At 55.6% G+C, this 21,431-nt stretch overlaps 1 protein-coding gene across 1 annotated transcript; it reads left to right on the top strand.

Moving 5' to 3' along the window:
* Positions 1-6: 6 nt before the first annotated feature.
* Positions 7-21,035, top strand: PLLP (plasmolipin). The gene is made up of 4 exons (XM_029925067.1): positions 7-167; positions 16,613-16,786; positions 18,912-19,034; positions 20,064-21,035. The coding sequence occupies exons 1-4, from the start codon at positions 33-35 to the stop codon at positions 20,178-20,180; spliced, it is 549 nt and encodes a 182-aa protein (XP_029780927.1). The 5' UTR covers positions 7-32; the 3' UTR covers positions 20,181-21,035.
* Positions 21,036-21,431: the final 396 nt, after the last annotated feature.

The raw sequence follows: 21,431 nt of genomic DNA on the forward strand, positions 1-21,431 counted from the left end.
CGGAGCGACGGCAGGAGGCTAGCCGGGCCGCCATGGCCGAGTTCCCGTCGAAAGTGAGCACGCGGACCAGCAGCCCCGCGCAGGGCGCCGGCGCCTCGGTCTCCGCGCTGCGCCCGGACCTGGGCTTCGTGCGCTCCAGCCTCGGTGCACTCATGCTGCTGCAGCTGGTGAGCTCGCGCGTGGGGCCGCGGGGTCGGGGGTCGGCCGGGACGGGAGGAGTCGGGGCTCCGGGGGCTGCCTGGTTTGCTCTTAGTACACCGTCACCTTCGGCGCCCGCGAGCCGCGACGCGCCGTGCCCATCCCGGGGCGCCTCGAGGACGCACGCCCCCACCCTGGAGCCCTGTCAACCTCGAGACATCCCCGTTGCAGACCCTGCAAGCACCCGCGTTCTGAGGGCCTGCTCGCGCGCGCCCCATCATCCCCCGAAGTGGTCCCTGGGGGCCATCCGAAGGAGCGCGCACAGACGCACAATCGCTGAGCACAACTCTGTCTCTGCATCAGTCTCTGTGTTTGCAGGACGGTGCCTCCAGCCCTCCAGGGCACCCAGCCTGAGTGAGGCAGAGTTCCCTCCGAGTGGCTCCGCGTAGTCACACCCCAGAAACCCTTGTCTAATCGAGAGGACATATACGTTCCGGCGCATACATTTATGGACCCCCGCGCCAGAGCCGGGCTTTTCTGGCTTCCACCGGGCTCCAGCCGGTTTAGCCGGCCCCGTGGGGCCGAGGTACCCCGCCCGATGCAGGCGGGAGGGATTTGTGGGAGACTAGAGGCTAAGCTCGGATGCCTTCCCGACTCTGTGCACACCTCAGCAGAGGCAGACCGGTGGGAACGCCCCGCTCGCCCCGCGCATCAGGTTCTGGCCCATAGTACCCTCAGGCGGGAGTCTGGAAGCGGGGTGGCTGCCCCTCTGGAAGGTTTTCCCACCAACTGAGGGTCCATTTTCAGAGGACTAGGGTGGAACTGGAGGTGGGCCAGGATCCATTTTCTTTTAGGGCATCTCCCGCCGACCCCCTCCTACTGGGTCTTGGCTTGAGTGCCCGGCTGGAAGTCTCGGGGGTCGGAGATCCCTGTCCGCTCCGCCCCCCCCAACCCCCCGGGACCAGGTGTCTGCCCACCTGCACCTGGGCCAGTTCTATCTCTGTTTTAGCATTTCACGGATCTCTCCCTGGGGCCCCTTTGCCCTCCCAGTCTCAGACTCTCTTGGAGGGGGGTGTTTGAAATCTACGTGCTTGATCCCCACCCCCGGAAAAAATGTGGAATTGGAATTTGAATCTCAGGAAGTGCAGCCCAGAAATCTACATTTGAAATCTCCTCTCAGTTGTTTGGGAGGTTCTGGAAGGTGGATAGGAGGTCTGGTTGGGGGCTCGTTTAAATCTGCTGGTAGGAAGCACCTGACGCCAGCCGTGCTCCTTGTCGGTGGGGGAGGCACTGCGGCGGCGGGAAGGGGCAGAGGAGAGGGGGATGAATTCGGAGTCCAGGGAGGCTCCTGGAGGAGGGGGAGCTTTTGAGCAGGCTCTCACTGAACTCTGTGGCGGAGGAAAGGGGAGGGGTTCCGAGTGTGGGGTGCTGTGTGAGCGTGGCTTGGGGATGGGTGAGGGAAGAGGAAGTTGGGGGGAGTAGTAAACAGGTTGGTGATGCTGGAGTCGAAGCCCTTATTTCTGCACTTGATTTTAGCCAAATGGCCTCCGAGAAGCGATCGAAGCCTTGTTTCTGAGGGGGTGGGAAGCTGAGGGCCTTGAGTCGGGAGATGGGACCCTGTTCAGCTGGCAGCCACAGCGGGGTTTGCAACAACGGGGAGATGTCTGCCTCGCTCCGGGGGGGGTGGGGTGGGGGGAGGACCCTGTCGACGATCCCGTAGTCTGGGTCTTTTGCATTTGAACAGTGAGAACTGGAGTTGAGCGAATAAGAAAGAGGGCCCACCAGATCCCAGGTAGATCCCCCAGGAGGAGGCTGTGTCTGATTTGGGCAGCCCAGCCCTGAGCATCTGGGTCCCATTCCACAGATACCAACACTGAGGTCTACATAGAGTGTAGGACTTGCCACAAGACCAGTGGGGAAGCTTGGCACTTAGGTCTCCAGACTCCCAGGGGCTGGGTGTGAGTGGGGTGCCCTGCCCTTGCCCTCCCTGCAGTGCTTTTGGGACTGGAGGTGGGGGGTTGAGGGTCTCTCATCAGAGTTTGAAGACCTGCACCTTTTAGTGCCTTAACCAATCTACTAGTGGGAGAAGCTATTTCCTGATAAGCTGTGTCTGTGGCAACACAAGACAGTTTCAATGGACAGATTCCTGGTTAAACCCCACAGGCACCACCGGCAGGTGCGAACTAGGCTCCAGGTTCTTTGGCAAGGGCGTGCTCTTCTCTTCTCCCCATTTGATAGGTGAGCAAACTGAGGCTCAGAGATTCGTTATTTGCTCAAGATCTCACAGAGTGTTGGAGCTGGGATCTAAGCCCTGGGTGGTCAGACTTTTCTGGCTCATGTTCTTAATTACTACAGTCAGCTGTGCTCTCAGAGGGCACAGGTGTGGTGCTTTTGAGGGAGTGATGGAGGTCATCCTGCCACCTGCTCGCTCCTCCTCCCCGCTCCCTCCAGGGGCAGCTCCTGCCCTCCAGGAGCTCTTAGTCTGTGAGGGAGGTGCCCAGGGAGGTGCCCAGAGGTTGAGCTTTTTGTGCAAGGATCAGGGAAGGCTGCATGGAGGAGGTGGTCAATGGGAGATGAAAGCAAATGCTCCTTTTTTTTTTTAAACTTTTTTTTATTTATTTTTGAGAGACAGAGAGACAGTATGAGCAGGGGAGGATCAGAGAGAGGGAGATACAGAATCCGAAGCAGGCTCCAGGCTCTGAGCTGTCTGCACAGAGCCCGATGCGGGGCTCGAACCCACAACTGTGAGATCATGACTTGAGCCGAAGCCGGATGCTTAACTGACTGAGCCACCCAGGCACCCCAAGCGAATGCTCCTTTATTTCCCAAAGGATGTGGTGAAGTATTCTAGAAATGGTGGGAGGAGGGGTGGGTAGAAAGCCCCAGCGTCTTGGGAAGGAGATGTGCTCTTTGGTATTAAATGCGTCCTGAAGAATGGCAGTGTTCACTGATTTATCACCCCCCCCACCACATTTGGTTCCAGAAAGAACTTTAAATGGAGTGTGATATTAAGCCATCTACAACAGAAAAGTTCAAGTAATACATTTCTTTTTTTAAAGCTTGTTTGTTTATTTTGAAAGAGAGAGCATGAGCGTAAGTTGGGGAGGGACAGAGAGAGGAGGAGAGAGAATCCCTCCACACTGTCAGTGAGATGCCCAGTAGAGGGCTTGAGTTCACGAACTACGAGATCATGACCTGAGCCGAAATTAGGGGTAGGTCACCCAACTTAGTTGCCCAGGCACCCTTAAAGTAATATATTTCTAAAAGTTGTTGGTATGCGTGTGTAGGAGGGAGGAGGATTGATTTAAAGAAAGCTAAAAAGAGATCATTGTACCAGGAATGTATAGCAAGTTTAAGGTTGTCGATTCTTTTAAATACTTTATTTTAAAGTTTATTTTGAGGGAGAAAAAGACTGGGTGGGGGAGGAACAGAGAGAGGAGAGAAGGGCAAGCAGGCCCTGCTCAGGCTCAAACTCAGGAACCACAAGATCATGACCCGAGGGCTGCTGATTCTTTGTTGAGTTTCCTAGCAGCCTAGGCAAAAGGGGAAACATGATGAATTTATGAAGTTAGTATCTAAAAAGCAAGCAGGCAAGTTTGATCTAGAGGTAACTCTTGGTCCTAAAATGTTCCAGAAAGAACTGAAGACTTTGATGCTGAACATCTCTGCGTGGCTAGGATGTGGAAGGAAAATTGTGCCAGCTGTGGTTAACTGGTACTCATGGCCCTGGGGAAAAAGATGATCCTACCTGTGTTTACTGGTGAGGAACTTGAATAAGGTCACACCTGGTAGAGTGTCACAGTCAGAATTTGCACTCAGATGTGGGAATCCAGAGCTTGGCTCTAGTGTCCTGTTTTGTGGGAGTTTTTTGTTTTGTTTTGATGGGGTGTGCAGGTTCCTAGGGTCCTTTGGAGGAGAAGGAAGGGGACTTCAGGAAGGGAGACTCATCAAGGCAAGGGCCATCAGGGAAGGCTTCCTGACAGAAGTGGGCCCTGAAGGATTTAGTTATGAGGAAGGGAGTAGTAAGAAGATTCTGAACAGATGAACCTCGCAATAGGTTGTGTGAAAGTCCAGCAGTCAGAAGGCATCCATGAGGCCTCAGGCGCAGAAGCCCAGGTAAATGGCCTGTGGCAATAGGGTCGTCCTATTTGGTACCTTCTGTCCTTCCTTTTTGCAGGTGAATGAACAGCTTTCAGAAAAGCACGTCCTGGGATTGGGGGTGGCCGCACAATTCCCATTTTGCAGGTGAATGAGCAGCTGTCAGAAGCCGCACCTGCCACTCGATCACAGTTGAGCCGTGGGTCATGTAGTTTTGGTGGGAGCGAGCCTTCTTTTCCGCGTCGGTGAAAGAGTGATGGTGTGATGGTGGGGAGTACGTTAGACGCTGTAAAGGGCTTGGTGCTGCGTGTTGCGGGATGAAGGGGAGTTGGGATTCACAGAGCCGTAGAATCCTAGGGTTCTTATGCTTGCTTCCAGAGGTCCCTGAGCTTGCATGCTTCCAGGGACGGGGAGCTCAGTTCCTCTCAAGGCTGCCTGCTCCATCCTTGTGTATTTGGGAGTGTTGGAAAGGTCTTGCTTACGGTGATTCTGGCTCTGTCCCCACCCCCAGCAGTCACTTCATTCTTCTCCTGACCAGGGGGCAGAGCAAGGCCTGCAAGTTACCTCTCTCCTCCAGGAAGAGGCTAGGAGGCTGCCTCGGTGAGGCTGTTGGGGTCTCTCTGTGCACACAGAGATCAGCCACATTGGGGCCTCCCAGGGCTGAGACGTGAGGGTTCAGTCTCCTCGGTGCGGCGTTCCAGGCCCTGCGAGCTCATCTCTGCCTCCTGTGCCCAGAGGAGACCCGTGCTTTGTATTGTTAGCTCCCCCCACACGCCGGCCGCGCCTGGCCAGGAGGGAGCTGAGTGTTTGGAATAAATATGTAAACACATTCTCCTTAAAAAGTCAAAACTTCTTATGGATAAGGGCAGAGTTATTCTTGGATCACCTGCCCCTCTCCCCAAGGGGACCACCGTTGGGTGTTTCCAGTTCTTTTTCCTGTACATTGTAAAAAACATGATGCTTTTGTTCGGTACCCTTTGCGCAGCGCTTTGCTTTTCTTACGCCCCAGGCAGCTGAGATCTCTCTGTGCTACAGAGCTGTGTCTCCCCCTGTTAACCATCTCAGGGTCTCCGCAGTGTCACCGTTTCTCGGCCCATTTAACGGGTGGCTCAGTCGGTTAGGCGTCGGACTCTTGATTTCAGCTCTGGTCATGATCCCAGGGTCTTGGGATCCAGCCCTGCGTCGGGCCCTGCGCTGAGCGTGGAAGCTGTTCAAGATTCTCTCTCACCTTCTGCCCCACCCCCCACTCACACTTTTTCTCTCTCCAAAAAACGAAAAAAGAATAAGAGGTCGTTCAAAACTGCCGTCTTCGTTGAGAAAACTATACAGGCACACAGCAAACCGTTCACACAACACAAAGGGTAATTACTGAGAGAAAGCGCAGGCTCTCATCCAGTCCCCTGAGTCACCGCCTGCACGAAGGCATAGTCCACACTGAGTCTGAGCCGCCTGCGTGTAACCCGAGTCCTCACTTATACACCGCACATGGGAACACTGTGTGTGTTTGGGGGGGCCTGGCCACACTTCTCCCCCTGACAACGCGCTTGGGGATGTTCTGTGTCAGCACACACTGCCCCGCGCGTTTCTCTTTCTGATCTTTTATGTCCTTCATTTCTTTAATAGGTGATATATTTACTACGGCGCAGAATAAAATAGCCTGGGCGAGAGCACGGTGACAAATCTCTGTCCCTTCCGGGTTTCGAGGTGCCCCACCCATGCCCCACTCCTGTTTCCCAGGTGCCAGCTCAGATTTAAGGAGAGAGAGACGCATGCGTGGCTGGAGAGTGCCACCCCCCCCATCACCCCTGGGATGCTGTGTCACAGCAGTCTTTTTGTGCCCACGCATGGTCGCTTTGGTCTTGTGGCTTTGCAGCATCCCGTTGTGCAGCTGTGGTGTGACTTGAGTGGCCCGGCCCTTTGTGGACAGACACTTGGCACTTCCACTCTTGCTGGGGCACACCCTGTTGCAGGGGATGACCTCACACAAGCCACTGAGCGCATCTGAGAGGCACTGAGAAGCAGGACTGCCAGCTTGGTGGGGTGTGTGTGTGTGTGTGTGTGTGTGTGTGTGTGTGTGTGTGTGTGTTGTGTGAGTGTGATTTGAGAGATTGCCAAACGCCCGCTAGTAGGGTTGTAGCGTTTGCATTTCTCTTATGAGTGAGGTTGACCTTTTATTTTTTTATTATTTTTTTAATGTTTTATTTATTTTTGATACAGAGAGAGACAGAGCATGAGAGGGGGAGGGTCAGAGAGAGAAGGAGACACAGAACCGGAAGCAGGCTCCAGGCTCTGAGCTAGCTGTCAGCACAGAGCCTGACACGGGGCTTGAACCACGACCTGAGCCGAAGCTGGATGCTCAAGCATCCGACTGAGCCACCCAGGCGCCCCGAGGTTGACCTTTTAAAAACATGGTTTTTAAAAAATTTTTTTAATGTTAGAGAGAGAGAGAGAGAGAGAGAGAGAGAGAAATAGAGCATGAGCAGGAGAGGGGCAGAGAGAGGGAGACACAGAATCCGAGCTGTCAGCCCAGAGCCCGACGTGGGGCTTAAACTCACAAACTGTGAGATCATGATCTAAGCTGAAGTCAGATAGATGGTCAGTCAACCAAGCCACCCAGGCACCCTTAAGAATTGTTTGTATCTCATTGTCTATTTGTGTTCTCTCTTCTTTGAAGTCGTAAGCTGTCATCAATTGCTAGGAGCTCCAGATGATTTGCAAATATCTTTTTCCTAGTTTTGTTTTTGACTTCAATCAGGGCATTTTTTTATGCCACACAGACTTCAGACTTCTGTAGGATTTTATATATATATATATGTATAAATGTTTATTTTTGAGAGAGAGAAAGCAAGCAAGCAGGGGAGGGGCAGAGAGAGGGGGCCAGAGGATCTGAAGCGGGTTCTGTTCTGACAGCAGAGAGCCCAGTGTGGAGCTCAAACTCCCAAACAGTGAGATCGTGACCTGAGCTGAAGTCAGATGCTTAACTGGCTGACCCACCCAGGTGCCCCTGTTTTCTGTTTTGTTTTGAATTTCCCATCAGCATTTTACTTATTCATTTTTTAAAGTTGTTTATTATGAGAGAGAAAGAGAGAACACAGGTGCTCACAGGCAGAGGAGGGGCAGATAGAGAATCCCAAGTAGGCTCTGCATTGGCAGCACAGCCCAGTGTGGGGCTCGATCTCTCGAACCATGAGATCACGACCTGAACCCAAATCAAGAGTCTGACTTTTACCCAATTGAGCCACCCAGGAGCCCTTATTTATTTATTATTATTTTTAATTTATTTATTTTGAGAGAGAGTCTCTTAAGCAGGGTCTGCACTGTCAGTGTGGAGCCCGAGGTGAGACTCAGTCACACGAACTGTGAGATCATGACCTGAGCGGAAATCAAGAGCCCATCGCTCAACTGGCTGAACCACCCAGGCGCCACCTCTCCAATTTGTTTATTTTTAATGGAAATGTATTTGACACAGTTAGAGTAAATTATGATACATTTGTACAACAGCTTACCATGCAGCAGTAAAAAGATAACGTCTTACCCCTTAGAGAAAACAGTAAGGCAGCTCTGTATGTAATGGCCGGCAGTCTCCAGGCTGTGTGGTTAAGTGAAAAAAGCAAGGTGCAAAACTGTGTGTAGAATACTAGCATTTGGGGCGCCTGGGTGGCTCATTTGGTTAAGCATCCGACTTCGGCTCAGGTCATGATTTAACAGTTCATGAGTTCGAGCCCCGCATCGGCTCTGTGCTGACCGCTCAGCCTGGAGCCTGCTTCGGATTCCATGCCTTCCTCTCTCTCTCTGCCCCTCCCCTGCTTGTGTTCTGTCTCTCTTTTGCGCTCAAAAATAAATTAAAGACATTAAAAAATTAGAATACTATCATTCGTATGGGAGAAAGAGACTATTTCCAGACACCTATCCAGACACTGTGTGTGCTCAGGTCCGTGATCTCTGGAGAGATGTGCAAGAAACCACTCTTGGTTGCCTCTGGGGAAGAAACAGAGTAGCAGGGGAGAAGGGAGACCGACTAAAAATGCCCTTTTATTACCTCTCATATCCGGCATATAACGTACTTCAAAAATAAATGAAAGAACTTCTTTAAAAATCTTTAAATGGAAATCCAGAGTCAAACAGTAGTACATGTAGTTTGTGGGATATGGTGAAAACTGGGACAGGGGCACGTGAAGGCCCCTCAGGCCCAGGCTGGGGAAGACACCTTCCCAGGAGCACACAGCAGCAAGCAGTGGCCCTGAATGCCGGGTGCCGGGCCGGGGGAGCTGTGGGAGGTGGAGATGGAAGGAGCCTGCCAAGCCGTCCGCCTCTGGCAGACACTTGCTGTTTCTGGCCGGGTGGCAGGGTCAGGGGTTGGCCACTCCTTGAGAGCTGGGGAGTCATTTGTGGTGGGATTCAGGGAGGCCCAGGCCGGGTTTCCTGTTCGCAGGTGGTCTAGGAAAGCCCCCTGGGAGTTGCCCTGGTCCCCATGGCCACCCGGAACCAGCATGGTGGGCGGGGAGGGGTGCAGCTGTGTTTTTTGGCAGCCCTGTGAGTTCAGCCCTCGATACTAACAGGCCCTTTGCTGTTGGTCCGGGTTGGCCTGTCCTGTTTGTCCAAGGGGGAGAGGCAGGGTGGCACGCCAGGGTCTCCCCGGGAGGTTAGGGCAGGAAGGCAAGGGCCCAAGGTCAGGCAGGGCTCGGCATTCGAGCTGCTAGGCAACAGACCTGGGCCTGGTCTCGGCCTTTCCAGCTTTAATTTGGGGGTGAAGGAGTCAGACATCAGATGATCTGCCACCCTGTCTAAGGTTGGCCAGATGGGGTCACCTGTCCCTCCTTGAAGTTAAGATGAAGGAGGGCTTGTGGGCTGTCACCCACAACAGTTAGTTCTAGAATCAGAACTGGAGCCAGAGTCTGAGGTAAGGCAGGCCAGGGAGCATAGGAGACTGGCTCTCCGCACCACCCTCTTCCCCAGCAGGCGGGGCGGGGCCTCTGGGTTTAATGATGTTCCGTATGCTCCCAAGAGCCAGCTCTCTGGAGGCTCAGTGGCAGGACTGGGACCCGCTTGTGGTGCCAGCCTCACTCCCCTGCCCTTCTGCCAGGGTGCTATGGACATAAACTTGTGATTCCTTCTTTCCTTCTGCCCCAGGGTTCAAGGTCTGCCCTGCCCCATCTCTGCTCTGGTCCTCAGGGGATTGACCCCCCCACCCCTCCAATGGAGACCCATCGTCCTCTGAGCATCTCCACCTTCTGGGCCACAGAACTGTCCAGGCCCCACCCCTTACTGTGCCAGACCTTGAGCCAGGTCCAGATCTTATAAGGGCTTGGTTTCTTCATCTGTGAAATGGGCTATCTGGCCTCAGAGCGGAGAATGGGAAGTGGCCTGGGGATAAGCAGGAGGTCCTCTGTTGGGAAGATTTTCCTAGAACTCTGAGGGAGACCACAAAGTTACAAGGTAGCAGTGGGGTGACATGCAGAGTGCACACAGGCACCAGAGGTAGGGGGCTCTGGGGACAGTTGGGCCGCTGGGGTGGGTGTGCAGAAATCTCTTCTAAGTCAGGGATTTAAAATGAGATTCAGTTCCGACACTCAAGACTGAGGAGTAACAAGTAATATGACGAAGGCCGCATTTGGAAAGCCTGGCCGCTGGGTGAACCAGACCCTGAGCCGGTGTGCCTGTCCTCGACCTCTCTGCAACAGCCCGGGGTGGGAGCCGCATGCCTGCGTGGGTGCTGTGTGCGAGTGTGTGCCCCTGTGCATGCGCGCTGCCTGCGTGCGTGCTGCATGTGAGCGTGCGTGCAGGTGTGTGTGCTGTGTGCCCCCATGCATGCGTGCTACCTGCCTGTGTGCGTGCTCTGTGTGTGCTACGTGCCGTGTGTGCTGCCTGCGTGGGTGCTGAGTGTGCTGAATGTCCACATGCTGCGCGCTGCCTGCCTGCGTGCGTGCTGCATGTGTGTGCGTGCAAGTGTGTGTGCTGTGTGCCCCCGTGCATGCATGCTACCTGCCTGTGTGCGTGCTGTGTGTGTGCTACGTGCCGTGCGTGCTGCCTGCCTGCGTGCTGCGCGCCCCCGTGCGTGTGCGCTGCCTGCCCGCGTGCGCGCGGGGATTCTGGCCGCAGGCTCGGTGCTTCGTTCCCAGGGTCTGCAGGGGAGGCCGGCACACAGCCGGCCTTCAGGAGACCTTGTTCTCCGACTTGGTTCAGTGGCTCTCTGGTGCCTGCTTTCCGGCTGACGGGAGGCTGAGGAGTTACATGGTGGTGCTGGGCGGGTGGAGCCGGGAGGTGGCCCCCAGGACCCCTGAGTGCCCCGGGAGGGGGGCTACAGAGCGGGAATTCCACGGAGCCTAACCCCCAAGCCCGCCTCCTAGGCACAGGGAGGGGGTGGTGTGTAGACTTGTTGTGGCCGGTTCAGGCACCCGGGGCCTCTGTCCCCTGCGCCTTTGTCTCCTGTGACACAATGGGTGGCTTTTTGTCCCCATAAAGTCCCTTTCACTGTAGGGAGAAGGGCCAGGGCGGGGGTGGAGACTGGGCCTGGCCAGGCCAAGTTCTGAGTGTCCTCAGCTGCCCAGATGTGTGCCTGTGAGGGGGAACCCCAGAAGGGCTCATGTTGCCCTGGGCCTCAGTTTCCTGGATAGTGGAGTGGGGAGAAGGGAGTCCCGGGGACTCTTGGGTGGGCCCCTTCCTCACATTGCCCCCAAAACCTTGGGGCGTATTGCCAGCATTTAAGAAGCTGAAGATTTCACATAGAAACTCAGATTTCTAGTGTCTCTTGAACACTTGGAGTCCTGGCGGCCGTGGGCTGCATTCCCCCAGGTGCCATGCTGGCCTTTCAGCTCTGACCCCCACGTGCCCCACCCTGGCCATTTCTGTGACCTGCCTGCCTTGGCTCAGTGTGAGTCCCCCGTGTCCGCCCCCAGGCTCTGAGGTGCTGTCCCTCCTCCTGGCTCCCTCCCAGCTGTTACCATTTTCCTTCACACCTTTTTACCTGCAGTGACACACCTGTGAAGTGACCAGGATCCAGGTACCTGCCCAACTGCCTCACGTGTCAGATAAGGAAACTGACCAGAAAGGTTAAGCAGCTCACCCAAGGCTACACAGCAAATCCACTAGGGGCTGACCTGGCCCAGCAAGTGGAGAAGGTTAGAAGGAGAGTCTCTGTCTCTGGGCAGGAGAGGACTTAGCTTAGTGCTGGGGCTGCCAGGGTCCCTCCCGTACCAGGGGGAGAGGGCTTGGGGCCCCTCTGGGGGGAGCTGTGCGTTGAGTACTAGCCCCTGACTGGAGGGAGCCTTGGAGAACCCTGAGTGCACCTTCCCTGCTCCCATTGCACTGAGGGGAAGACCGAGGTCTAAGGGGTGAAGGGTTCTGCCCAGGGCCCTTCAACCTGGATGAACAGAGTGCTCGTCCAGGAGGTGTTCCAGGGCTGGGCCGGCCAGACCTCCTGGGCCTCCTGTTCTGATAAGCCCAGCCACCTTATCTGAAAGACTGGGTGGGGCTACATTTATCACTTACTACACTGTGCCTGGTGCTTAAGGTTACAGACCTCCTTTGTCTCGGGGAGGCCTCACCCCCTAGGAACTGCACACGCTGTTACTACCTCAGGAACCCAGGGGGAGAATGGATTGGAAACTCCATATTCCAACCTCTCAGCCTGGTGATTACAGTAGAACACGTATTGAGTGGTGAGCCCGTGTTGGGCATTGATCTAACTACCTTACATATATGTAATCTCAGGACTACCCTATGAGGCAGGCACATTTTAAAGATGAGAACACAGGGGCGCCTGGGTGGCTCAGTTGGTTAAGCGTCCGACTTGGGCTCAGGTCATGATCTCATGGTTCGTGGGTAGAAAGAGCGAGAGAACACGAAGGCACAGAGATTCAGCAGCTTGCCCTAGGTCATGCAGCTAAGAAGTTGGCAGGGCCAGAGCTCGAACCCAGTGAGTTAACAGGCCAACCTTCCATCAAAACACATCACACAGTTAAATCAGATCATGACATCCAGCTGCAGGTAAACGGTGCTCAGAAAGACATGTTGGTTTCCTAGGGCTGCCATGAGAAAACACTGGAAACTGGGTGGCTTCAAACAATAGAAATGTATTGCCCACAGTTCTGGAGGCTGGATGTCCAAAATCACTGTGTTGGCATCATTGGTTCCTTCTGGAGGCTCTTAAAGAGAACCCGCTCCCTGCATGTCTGCTAGCTTCTGGTGGTTGCCGGCAGTCGTGTCCCTTGGCTTAGAGACCTATCATTCCGGTCTCTGCCTCCATCTTTACATGGCTTGCTACTTCTGTGTGTCTCTGTCCACTTTCCTTCAATCTATAAGGACACCAGTCTCTGGGTCAGGGCCCATCCTAATAAAGGAATGCCTTTCTGTCTGGCATTTGTGATGAATGTCTCCTCTTTGCAGCTGATTTTAACAAAGATATCCCTGTTCTCCAATTGTTTAGAAATTCTTTTGTAGGTGCAAAGGTCCTGGGGTATGCTGAAAGTATCCTTTTTGATGGTCTACGTTTAAAGAGAAAAATCTCTAATCTGAAGTCTTTAGATTTTTCAGCGAGATTAAAAAAAAAAAAAGCCTGCACCTTCAAGATTTCCAGACCGTTCTCTTTATCTGTAGTGCTTGCCTGAAGGAGGTGTTGCAGGGGATGCATTAAAGGAGTGAGGGGATAAGGCTCGGTTCTGTGTTTGTGTGTCTGTGTCTCACACAGGAACACGGGGGCAGTTGATGAATGTGTAGGCAAGAGACAGGGACCCAGAGGTAAAGGCCACGTTGACATTGGTTGAACGAATGATCTCAGCGAGATACACATGCCGAGGCCTGGCCTCAGAAGACACCAGAGCTGCAAGGCGACTGTTCCAGACAGAGGGGCCTGGGGACAGGTGGCCTCCTGCTCTCTGCCCTCAGCTACCTACCCCAGTCCCCCTCCTTCTGAAAAGTGGGGTTTGCTCTCCTATCGTGGACCATAGGACGAGCCCCTGGCCCCTTCTTCCCGCTGAGGCCTGGGTCCCCAGCAGGAGCAAGAGGCTAGCAGAGGGGTCGCCTGTCCCAAGCGACCGAGGTCCTGGCTTGGGGTGATCCATTTGGACTCTTGGGGGAGAGTGAACAGGAAAAACCGGTCTGTCTGGTTCAGGTGGAGAAGTGGACCTTTCCTTGTTGGAGTCAGAAACCAAGGCCGCTCCCAGGGCACAGGGCCAGGGTGGCAAAGCCAGGAGGGACACCAGAAATTCCTGCTGCTTACCCAGCAGCTCTGTGCCTCCGAGGCTGCGCTTGCTGATCTGGAAAGCAGGGCTGGGCTGGAGGGCGGGCAGAGCTGGGAGATGGCTCAAGTGTTCTCATTTGTCACAGCACTAAGTAATCCTCAGTAGCCTGGGTTTTGGAGAAGGACGGATCAGGGTTCAAGCCCTGCCCCGCACCCACAGGGGAGCATGGGCGACCACAGGCTCATTTCCCTCTGAGCTTCTCTTTGGAAAATGGGGAAAATAAATAGTACCAGCCGATGAGGGGGTTACTGGGAAACAGTGAAATAAAAGGGGAGGTGCTTTCCAGAGGTCTGTGCGGCCCGAGCTGGAGGGCAGGAAGTGGTTATTGTGACCAAATCTAGGAGTAATAAGACTGATAATTGATAGGTGTTCATTAGGGTAAACTCGAATTGGTCTTGCCTCTCCCCTCCCCTCCCCTCCCTATTTGTGAGAGAGAGAGAGAGAGGTAGACAGGATCCAAAACAGGCTCTGTGCTGACAGAGAGCCCAGCTCGCGGCTTGAACTCATGAACTATGAGATCATGACCTAAACTGAAGTCGGTCACTTAACTGAGCCACTCAGAGACCCCTGAATTGGTCTTTTCTTGATCTTCATTTCTCTGCATTTTCTAACTTCCTTTCAGGTAGTTGAAATGTGCCGCATGATGGCATGGAGGCCCGTAAGGACCTTGCTTTAAAAGTTCATTCTCTGTCCCTGACGTGCCCAGTTCTCACGTGTGGGGGTCCTGCAAGGTGCTGCTTCAGGAGGGTCGGTTCTCCTTCGGAGCCACTCTGGGGGCTCTCGGCCCCCTGACATGTCGTCTGTTTTGGGCAGGGTATGCTGAGGGTGGGTGGTGAGAGGTGGGGGCGATGGGCCGAGACAGCCTGGCGCTCGGGCCTCGCTGGTAACGGCTGTGTCCCCTGTTTGAGTGCCTGTGGGCAAAGCCCCGCCGCCTGACCTGCCTTCCTCACCTGCAAGGTGGGCCGCACAGAGCACCGCCAGCCCGTCTCTGATGGGGCAGCTGAGGCTGGTGCGGTGCTGTGTGGGTGGTGTCCCCGTGGACTCACCCTGCTGGGTGGGGAGGGACGGGTGCAGAGCTCTGGGGAGGAGGAGCAGATGCCTTTCTTGCCCCCACCCTGTCTCCCACTGTGGGCTCAGATCTTTCCTGGAGGCGGGAGAGCAAGGCCCGCAGCACATGCACCCATTCACTGCTGCTTCGTCTTTTAGTACACAGCACCTGTGCGGGGCAGGTGTTTGACCCCTGCCTCACGGATAAGGAAACTGAGGCCCGCTAGCTCCGAGCACATATGTATTGAGCAGATATTGTACAGGAATTGTGTGCTAGGCACCGTTGCGCATTGGAGATGCAGCAGTGACCAAACGTGGATTCTCATGGGGCCTGCATTCTGCTGGGCAGATTGGAGTTGCCCTGGGCGCTGCACAGAGAGGGAAAGGGGCTCGCTGGGTGTCCCACAGCATGGGCAGGACTGAAACCCAGCTGTTGGCTCCCAGGCCTGGGGCTTCACCTCCCCCTTCGCAGTGGCACTGTGGGAAGGAAGCCAACCACACACACCCTTGCCCAGCCTCTCCTGCAGGACGAGGAGGAGGAGGGAAGGCGGTGCTGGGGGTTCCTAGACTCCACCCCTGTTCACCTAAGGCCTTGCCTGCCCTGCGCAACGCCCCCCCCCCCCCCCCCGCGCAAGCGTAGGGGGATGGGTACCGAAACAGCCCTTTTGGTCCTTGGCAAGGGTGCTTCTGCCGGGGAGTCTAGCAGGCGCCCAGCACTGGCTGTGCCGCAGAGTGGGCCCCAGCTCTCTGGTGTCTGGCAGAGGAGCTTTTGGCCCCGGAAAGAGGGGGGATATTTTTGTCTCTGGGACCAGGGTCTAGAGGTCCATGTTGCTTCCGAGCCGCTTCTCCAGGATCCAAGTGACGGTTGCACGTTGTCAGGCTGTGGCAGGGTCACTGTGAGCCCTGCTGCCCACGCCTGGATGCCACCCGAGGAAAAAGAGGGCAGCTCTGTTGGTGCATCTTCATCAGCAAAGCAGCCTTTCTCCACAGCCCCGTGGTCCACCAGACCCGAGTCTGGCCCAGCTCCGCCCTGTGGACAAGGGAGGGCGCCCCAGCCCAGGGCATTTGGGCAGCAGGGAAGAGGGTGGCAGAGGTGTGGGGGCCGGGACAGCTGCGTGTGAGGTGGCGCTTGTGGGCTCTCCTGAGCTCCCGGGCCCTGCCTCAGAGCCTGCCCGTTGCTCAGCCCCACCCTGCCAAGTCCCCCAAGCTGGTGTCAGCCGTCTGTGCAGAGCTCCCCGCGGCCCAGAGGGCAGTGTATCCAGTGGGAAAGAATGAAAGCGAACGTTCTGTTGTACCCATTTATATACGTGAACTCACGGGTCCTTGATGTGGCCCCGTGAGGTAGGTATGGTCATCAGTACTCATTTTACAGATGGGGTGACCAAGGCACAGAGAGGTTGTGAGCTTGCCCAAGCTCGCACAGCTGGGAAGGGAGCAGGGTTTAAACCCAGGTAGTGGACTGCAAGGTCCATGCTATTGGCTGCGAGGATATTGGGGCCCACCCTGCCATGTGGGAGTGGTGTGAGACTCAGTTTCCCCCTGTCAGGTGGGGATGGTAACACCTGCGTGGAGGGTCAGTGAGGAGAGTCTGAGAAGGTGGAGGGCTGGGTGGGGCATCAGGCGGAAGTCCACCTGAGCCCCTGGGTGGATGGCCCAGGCTGCTGGTTTTCCCACCTCTGGAATTTGGACTGTGCCCTCCAGGACTGTGACTTTACCTTTCTTTCAGCGGCTCTTACTGAGCCCTTGGCAGGGCCCAGGTCCTGTCCTGGCTGCTGGGGTGCAGCTATGGGTGAGACAATCATTGGCCTGCCCTCAGGGAACTCAGTCTGGGAAGGAAACAATATCCCAGTCCTGGGAGGTGGGTGCCGGGCAGGGCGGCCATGAGAGCACAAAAGAAGGTTCTAGAACCCAGACTGGAAGAGCAAGGAAGGTGTCCCACAGCATGTTAACGTTTCAGCTGAGACGTGAAAGGAGTAAGAGTGGTATACAGTGGGAGCCCAATAAATACTTTTCTTGACTAAATGAGAAATGTGTGCTACAGAGGGAGGGAGCCCTGTGGCCTCCAGCCTGGCCCTGTCTCGTCCCTCCAGGTGCTGGGGCTGCTGGTGTGGGCCCTGATTGCCGATACCCCGTACCACCTGTACCCAGCCTACGGCTGGGTAATGTTTGTTGCTGTCTTCCTCTGGCTGGTGACAATTGTCTTCTTCATCCTCTACCTGTTTCAGCTGCACATGAAGTTGTACATGGTGCCCTGGCCGCTGGTGGTGAGTCTAGGTGGGAGCGGGGGGTGCTTCCAGGCTGAGCCCTCTGCCTCGGGGAACTGCTGTGCCGGTAGGACCTTCCCTACCTGAGGAGTGGCTCGTGGGGGCTGGCCCTCAGCCAGCCTGCAGGACCGACAGGGGGAGGGGGTACACAGGCTTGGCTTTCTCCAGGTAGGGAATGGAAGTGAGCTCTTTGGAGAGCCCAGAGGCCATTTGGAATCTTGGAAGTATTTTTCTTTTTTGGGGGGCGGTTGGGATTCCTGTGTTGCAGAGGGTCCCTCGGACTCTGGCCGCCCTGGGTCTAGAGGCTGGGCCGTCCGTCCGGAATTACCAGGGACAGGCCCCTCCAGCCCCGGAGAGGGTGGCGTCCCAGGCTGTCTCGGGTCTGGCTCCTCGGGACACAGAGCTGAGAGCGTCCCCAGGAAGGACCGCCGCCAGACACACACAGAGCTGCCGGGCTTTTTTCTCTGACCCGGAAAACCCCTGCAGCTGGGGTCCGAGGCTTTCAGCGCCGCAGCGAGGCGAGAGAGGCACCTGATTGTAAGACAGGCGAGGCTGGGACTAGGCAGCATTGTTTGGAATTCAATGACTTTTTAAACCGAGGAAACGTGAGTCATCCTCAAGACAGAACGGGTTTGTTAGATCTTGACATCACTGGCAGGAGCCAGGCAGTGTTTGTGGCAGCCGCTGGGCTTGGAGGGAAGAGCCTGGGCTGAGGAGGGGGTGGCCCGACTTCCTGGCTTGGATCCAGCCCCTGCTCCGGGTCCTGGGAGCTTTGAAGAAAGAGATCTCCCGAGATGGCGAGGCCTCAGTGTCCCTGAGCACAGATCTGGGGCTCTGGCCACCGCTGTTGCTGGAAGGAGGCCCCTTTCCTGGGCTGGAGGGTCTTCTCTGCTCCTGGGCCCATTAGCACATAGGACAGGGAAGGCGTGACTGGATTGGGATCACCAGGGGGGCGTTTTCTGGGACAGGGGCCACCAGCCCCCTGCCGGGCCCCGGGCAAGATGAGTGAGTGAAGTTGATCAGGAGGGGTTCTGGAACACCCCCCCCCCCCAACTCGTCTCTCCACAGGGAGCCACCTCTCCTCAGCTCCTACTGTTAGTGGGAGTACAGGCCCCCTGACACCAAATCTCGATATTTCTAAGATTGAAAGTTTTATACGAAATCTTCAGGTTTTCATATGAAATCTAATTTTACAATGCTGGTCATTTTTATTTAAAATAACCCTTATTTTTTCTAAATGTTAATTTCATTATTTTGAGAATGAGCAAGCCAGCCAGTGAGCGAAGGGCAGGAAGGAGAAGGGAATACTAAGTAGGCTCTGATCTGTCAACAGAGCCCAGTGTGTGAGATCATGACCTGAGCGAAATCAAGAGTCAGTTGGGCTCTTAAATGACGGAGCCACCCAGGTGCCCCTAGAATGTTGATAACTTTTTTTTAAATCTGTAGGTTGAACTAGACATGCCTGAGGGCCACTGGTGTGCAGTGTCTGCTGAGACTGCTTACTGGTCCCAGGGGCCAAGCATTCAGGAAATGGGACTCGGCCTGAATGTCAGCTGAGGGTCCTGCCTCTCAGTCTGGTCCACAACCCTGCTGGGTCCTGACCCTGGCATGGGACATGGGGGGCCTTGAGCCGAGGACATGGCCAAAAGGCAGACGTAGATTCCTCCCGCTGGGGGTAGAGAGGGATGTGGGGTCCTCCCAGGCCCAGCCTCTGGATCAAGGCCCGCAGTGGCAAGAGGGGGTTCCGAGCTTGTGCTGAGCTAACATGGAAGAGTGTGGGCTTGGAATTGTTGAGCCAGGACTTTCAGAGCTGGCCTTGATCTATTCAGTCTCCTGCCACTGGGAATGGGTTTTGCCTCTTGGGACTGCTGCTGCTCCTGACCAGATCACTGCAGGCCTCTGCATCATGTCCCCTCCCCCTCTCAGTCTTAGGCAGGTTTATGCTCAAATGGCCACCAGGCTGACCCCATATGGACTTCCCTTCTCCCTTCCAGTGGGAAAGGCCCATGCCTTCCTTGCCCCCCAGCCCATCCTGGGTACTAAAGGCATGTGCTGTTGGGAACCAAGAGGTTCTGCATTTACTGGAAGAATCTTTAGTCTTAAGCCTGTTCTCCCTCCCTCCCAGTTAATGATATTTAACGTGGGCGCCACAGTTCTGTACATCACGGCCTTCATCACCTGCTCTGCCGCCGTGGAGCTGACGTCCCTGAAGGGCACCCGGCCGTACAACCAGCGAGCGGCTGCCTCTGTGAGTATGGTTCCCCGGGGCGCCTTGGCAGTTACGGGGGAGACGGGCCAGACCAAGTCCATGCCCGAGGACCACTCTCTGGCCTGCGCCCAGCACCTGCCCCTGCTGGTCACCATCTTAGGGGCTCAGGGCTCAGTCTTCCATAATGAGCAGGAAACCCCAAGGAACCAGAATGCTTGGGAAGTACTTGGTGGTCGTGAACGGAAGTTCTGGGTCAACTGCTGAACTTTGTTGTTAACCCAGGCGTCCCACACCGAGTGACGGTCACATGCCCCCTGGAGGACCTGCTAAAAACTGTCGACCCTTCTTGAAAGGGGAACTTCATGCAAAAACCTTTTGGTTTAAACCATTTGGGAGGATTTACAGGCTCTCTCATGAAGGCCCAGCTCGGGCTGTGGCCAGGGGAATACCAGTGACCCTGCCACTCCTGTCATACCTCACTCCACGGGGCCCCACACAGACATTTCCTCAGAGTGAGGAAGACAGGGACTACCAGTCCCTTTGGACAGGCTAGGAAACTGAGGCTGAGAGAGGTAAGCACACCGCAGGGAGGTCCACTGTAGGGCAGGAGCTAGACCAGAGCTTGGGTTTCCTCGCCCTTCCTGGGGAAGATGGTTTTGGAATCTGTGATAGAGACATGGAGCGTCTGAACTGATTCCAGACGATTCCTGGAATCGCAATGTCTTTTTCAAACAAAATCCCTGAGGTGTGTCTGAACTAGCTCCTACCCCTCTGTCCCTAGGAGCACATCCTCCCGTTGCCCTTCTCACAGCGGGATGTGCCTTGCCTATGTGGTTCTTAGTGGATTCCCCCATGTTATGTCATGTTGGCACCCCCCCCCCCATACTTGCTAAATGAGCGTGTGGCTAGATTGGAGTCAGTGTCCCGGTTAACGGAGGGGCACTGATCAAGCTTTTACTGCCTGCGTGGGTCTGAGGCGGGCGGTCCGGCACCAGGATCCCTGTCACCCCTGCCCCCCAGTGCCATGCCGCACCCCCACTCAGCTTTGGTGTCTTCTTCCTCTTTCAGTTCTTTGCATGTTTAGTGATGATCGCTTACGGAGTGAGCGCTTTCTTCAGCTTCCAGGCCTGGCGGGGCGTGGGCAGCAATGCAGCCACCAGTCAGATGGCTGGCGGCTACGCCTAGGCCCCCACACCACCGCCCACCTTGGGGCGGCCTGCAAGCCCGAGGCCCAAGCCCTTCGTCGAGTCAGCCTGGCAGGGACTACGCTTGCTCCGCTCTGCTGCTCAGACTCGGGCTCACCCGGCTCTCCTAAGGAATCAGGATCCTTTCCCTGGTCTGGCCCAAGTCAGCAAGCGCCTGTGCTGTAAAGAGGCCCGTGGCTCGCACTGCCTGCCCATCCCCCGTATTTTGTGGAAGGTGACAGGGGATACGGGGCTCTCCGCTTCTTCTTTAGAAGACTCCTGTGTTCAAGGCTGGGGCCCAGTCTTCTCACCAACACTAAATCCACTAACGAGGACTCCAGCCCTGCAGCCCCTGGCCCACCGTAGAACAAGCCTAACACGCCAATCTGTTTACCTTAGTCTTTGTCCTGGGACCACAGAGCAAGCTCTTTGAAACCGGCCTCATTCCGTCAGCTGCAAGTTGGACTGGACCCTCCCTCCCTCAAGCCACCGGCTGCTTCCGGGGAGACCTTCGTGGAAAGACGGTTAGATTTCTGACCGCGTGGTCCTCCTTCGCTGCATTTCAAACAGAGCAGTTTTTAAAGCAATCGGTTTTAAGCAACGTCTCCGTGATTAAAACCCTGGCCAGGTTTCCCTCCATCACCCAAGCCTTTGTAATGTTCCCTTTGGGAGCAGCTAACCGTGCCACCTGCTTCCCTGATGCTGTTGATTAGGCACCTGGGACATGGAGGAGGGAGGGACACAAGACCTTGCCTGGTAAGTTGTCTGTGCTTGGTGGTGGCTTGGTCCTCTTCGGGTTTTTTTTGGTTTTTTTTTTTTTTTACAAAAATAAAGATGGAAGGTCCTATTTGGAAAAGGCGTTGGGTGATCGTGGTTGTAGATGCTCGGATGGCCCCGGAGGCTGCAGCTAAGTGTTGTCCTGAGAGGCTCCAAATCCGTTTCTGGACTCTGCCCCACCCACTGCTACTTCGACCTGAGGCCACCCGACCACCTTCCTGCTTGCTTTGCCAGGGGACAGTCCACAGATTTAATAGCGCACCCCCTTTCATTCTCAGAAGGGTGTCCGTTTGATGCTAGGCCAGGCCGTCATCCCAGCTTTAGGCACGTCAGGGTCACTTTGCTGAACTTGAGGCTGCCATTGAAAGTGTGCAGTTCAGAGATCATGTCCTCAAAGCGGAGGGCCATCCATTGCTGAGTTCGGGGAGGCAGCGGCACACGCCGCAGCAGGGACTTCCTCCGGACTGAACGGAGG

The sequence above is a fragment of the Suricata suricatta genome, chromosome 16 (assembly GCF_006229205.1).
Source record: "Suricata suricatta isolate VVHF042 chromosome 16, meerkat_22Aug2017_6uvM2_HiC, whole genome shotgun sequence".
Taxonomy (NCBI): domain Eukaryota; kingdom Metazoa; phylum Chordata; class Mammalia; order Carnivora; family Herpestidae; genus Suricata; species Suricata suricatta.

Excerpts from the sequence above, each read along its gene's own strand:
- PLLP (XM_029925067.1), top strand. The coding sequence starts at position 33 with ATGGCCGAGTTCCCGTCGAAAGTGAGCACGCGGACCAGCAGCCCCGCG. Across the intron at positions 16,787-18,911 it reads TGGTGCCCTGGCCGCTGGTG|TTAATGATATTTAACGTGGG; the intron begins GTGAGTCTAGGT and ends CCTCCCTCCCAG. Across the intron at positions 19,035-20,063 it reads ACCAGCGAGCGGCTGCCTCT|TTCTTTGCATGTTTAGTGAT; the intron begins GTGAGTATGGTT and ends TTCCTCTTTCAG.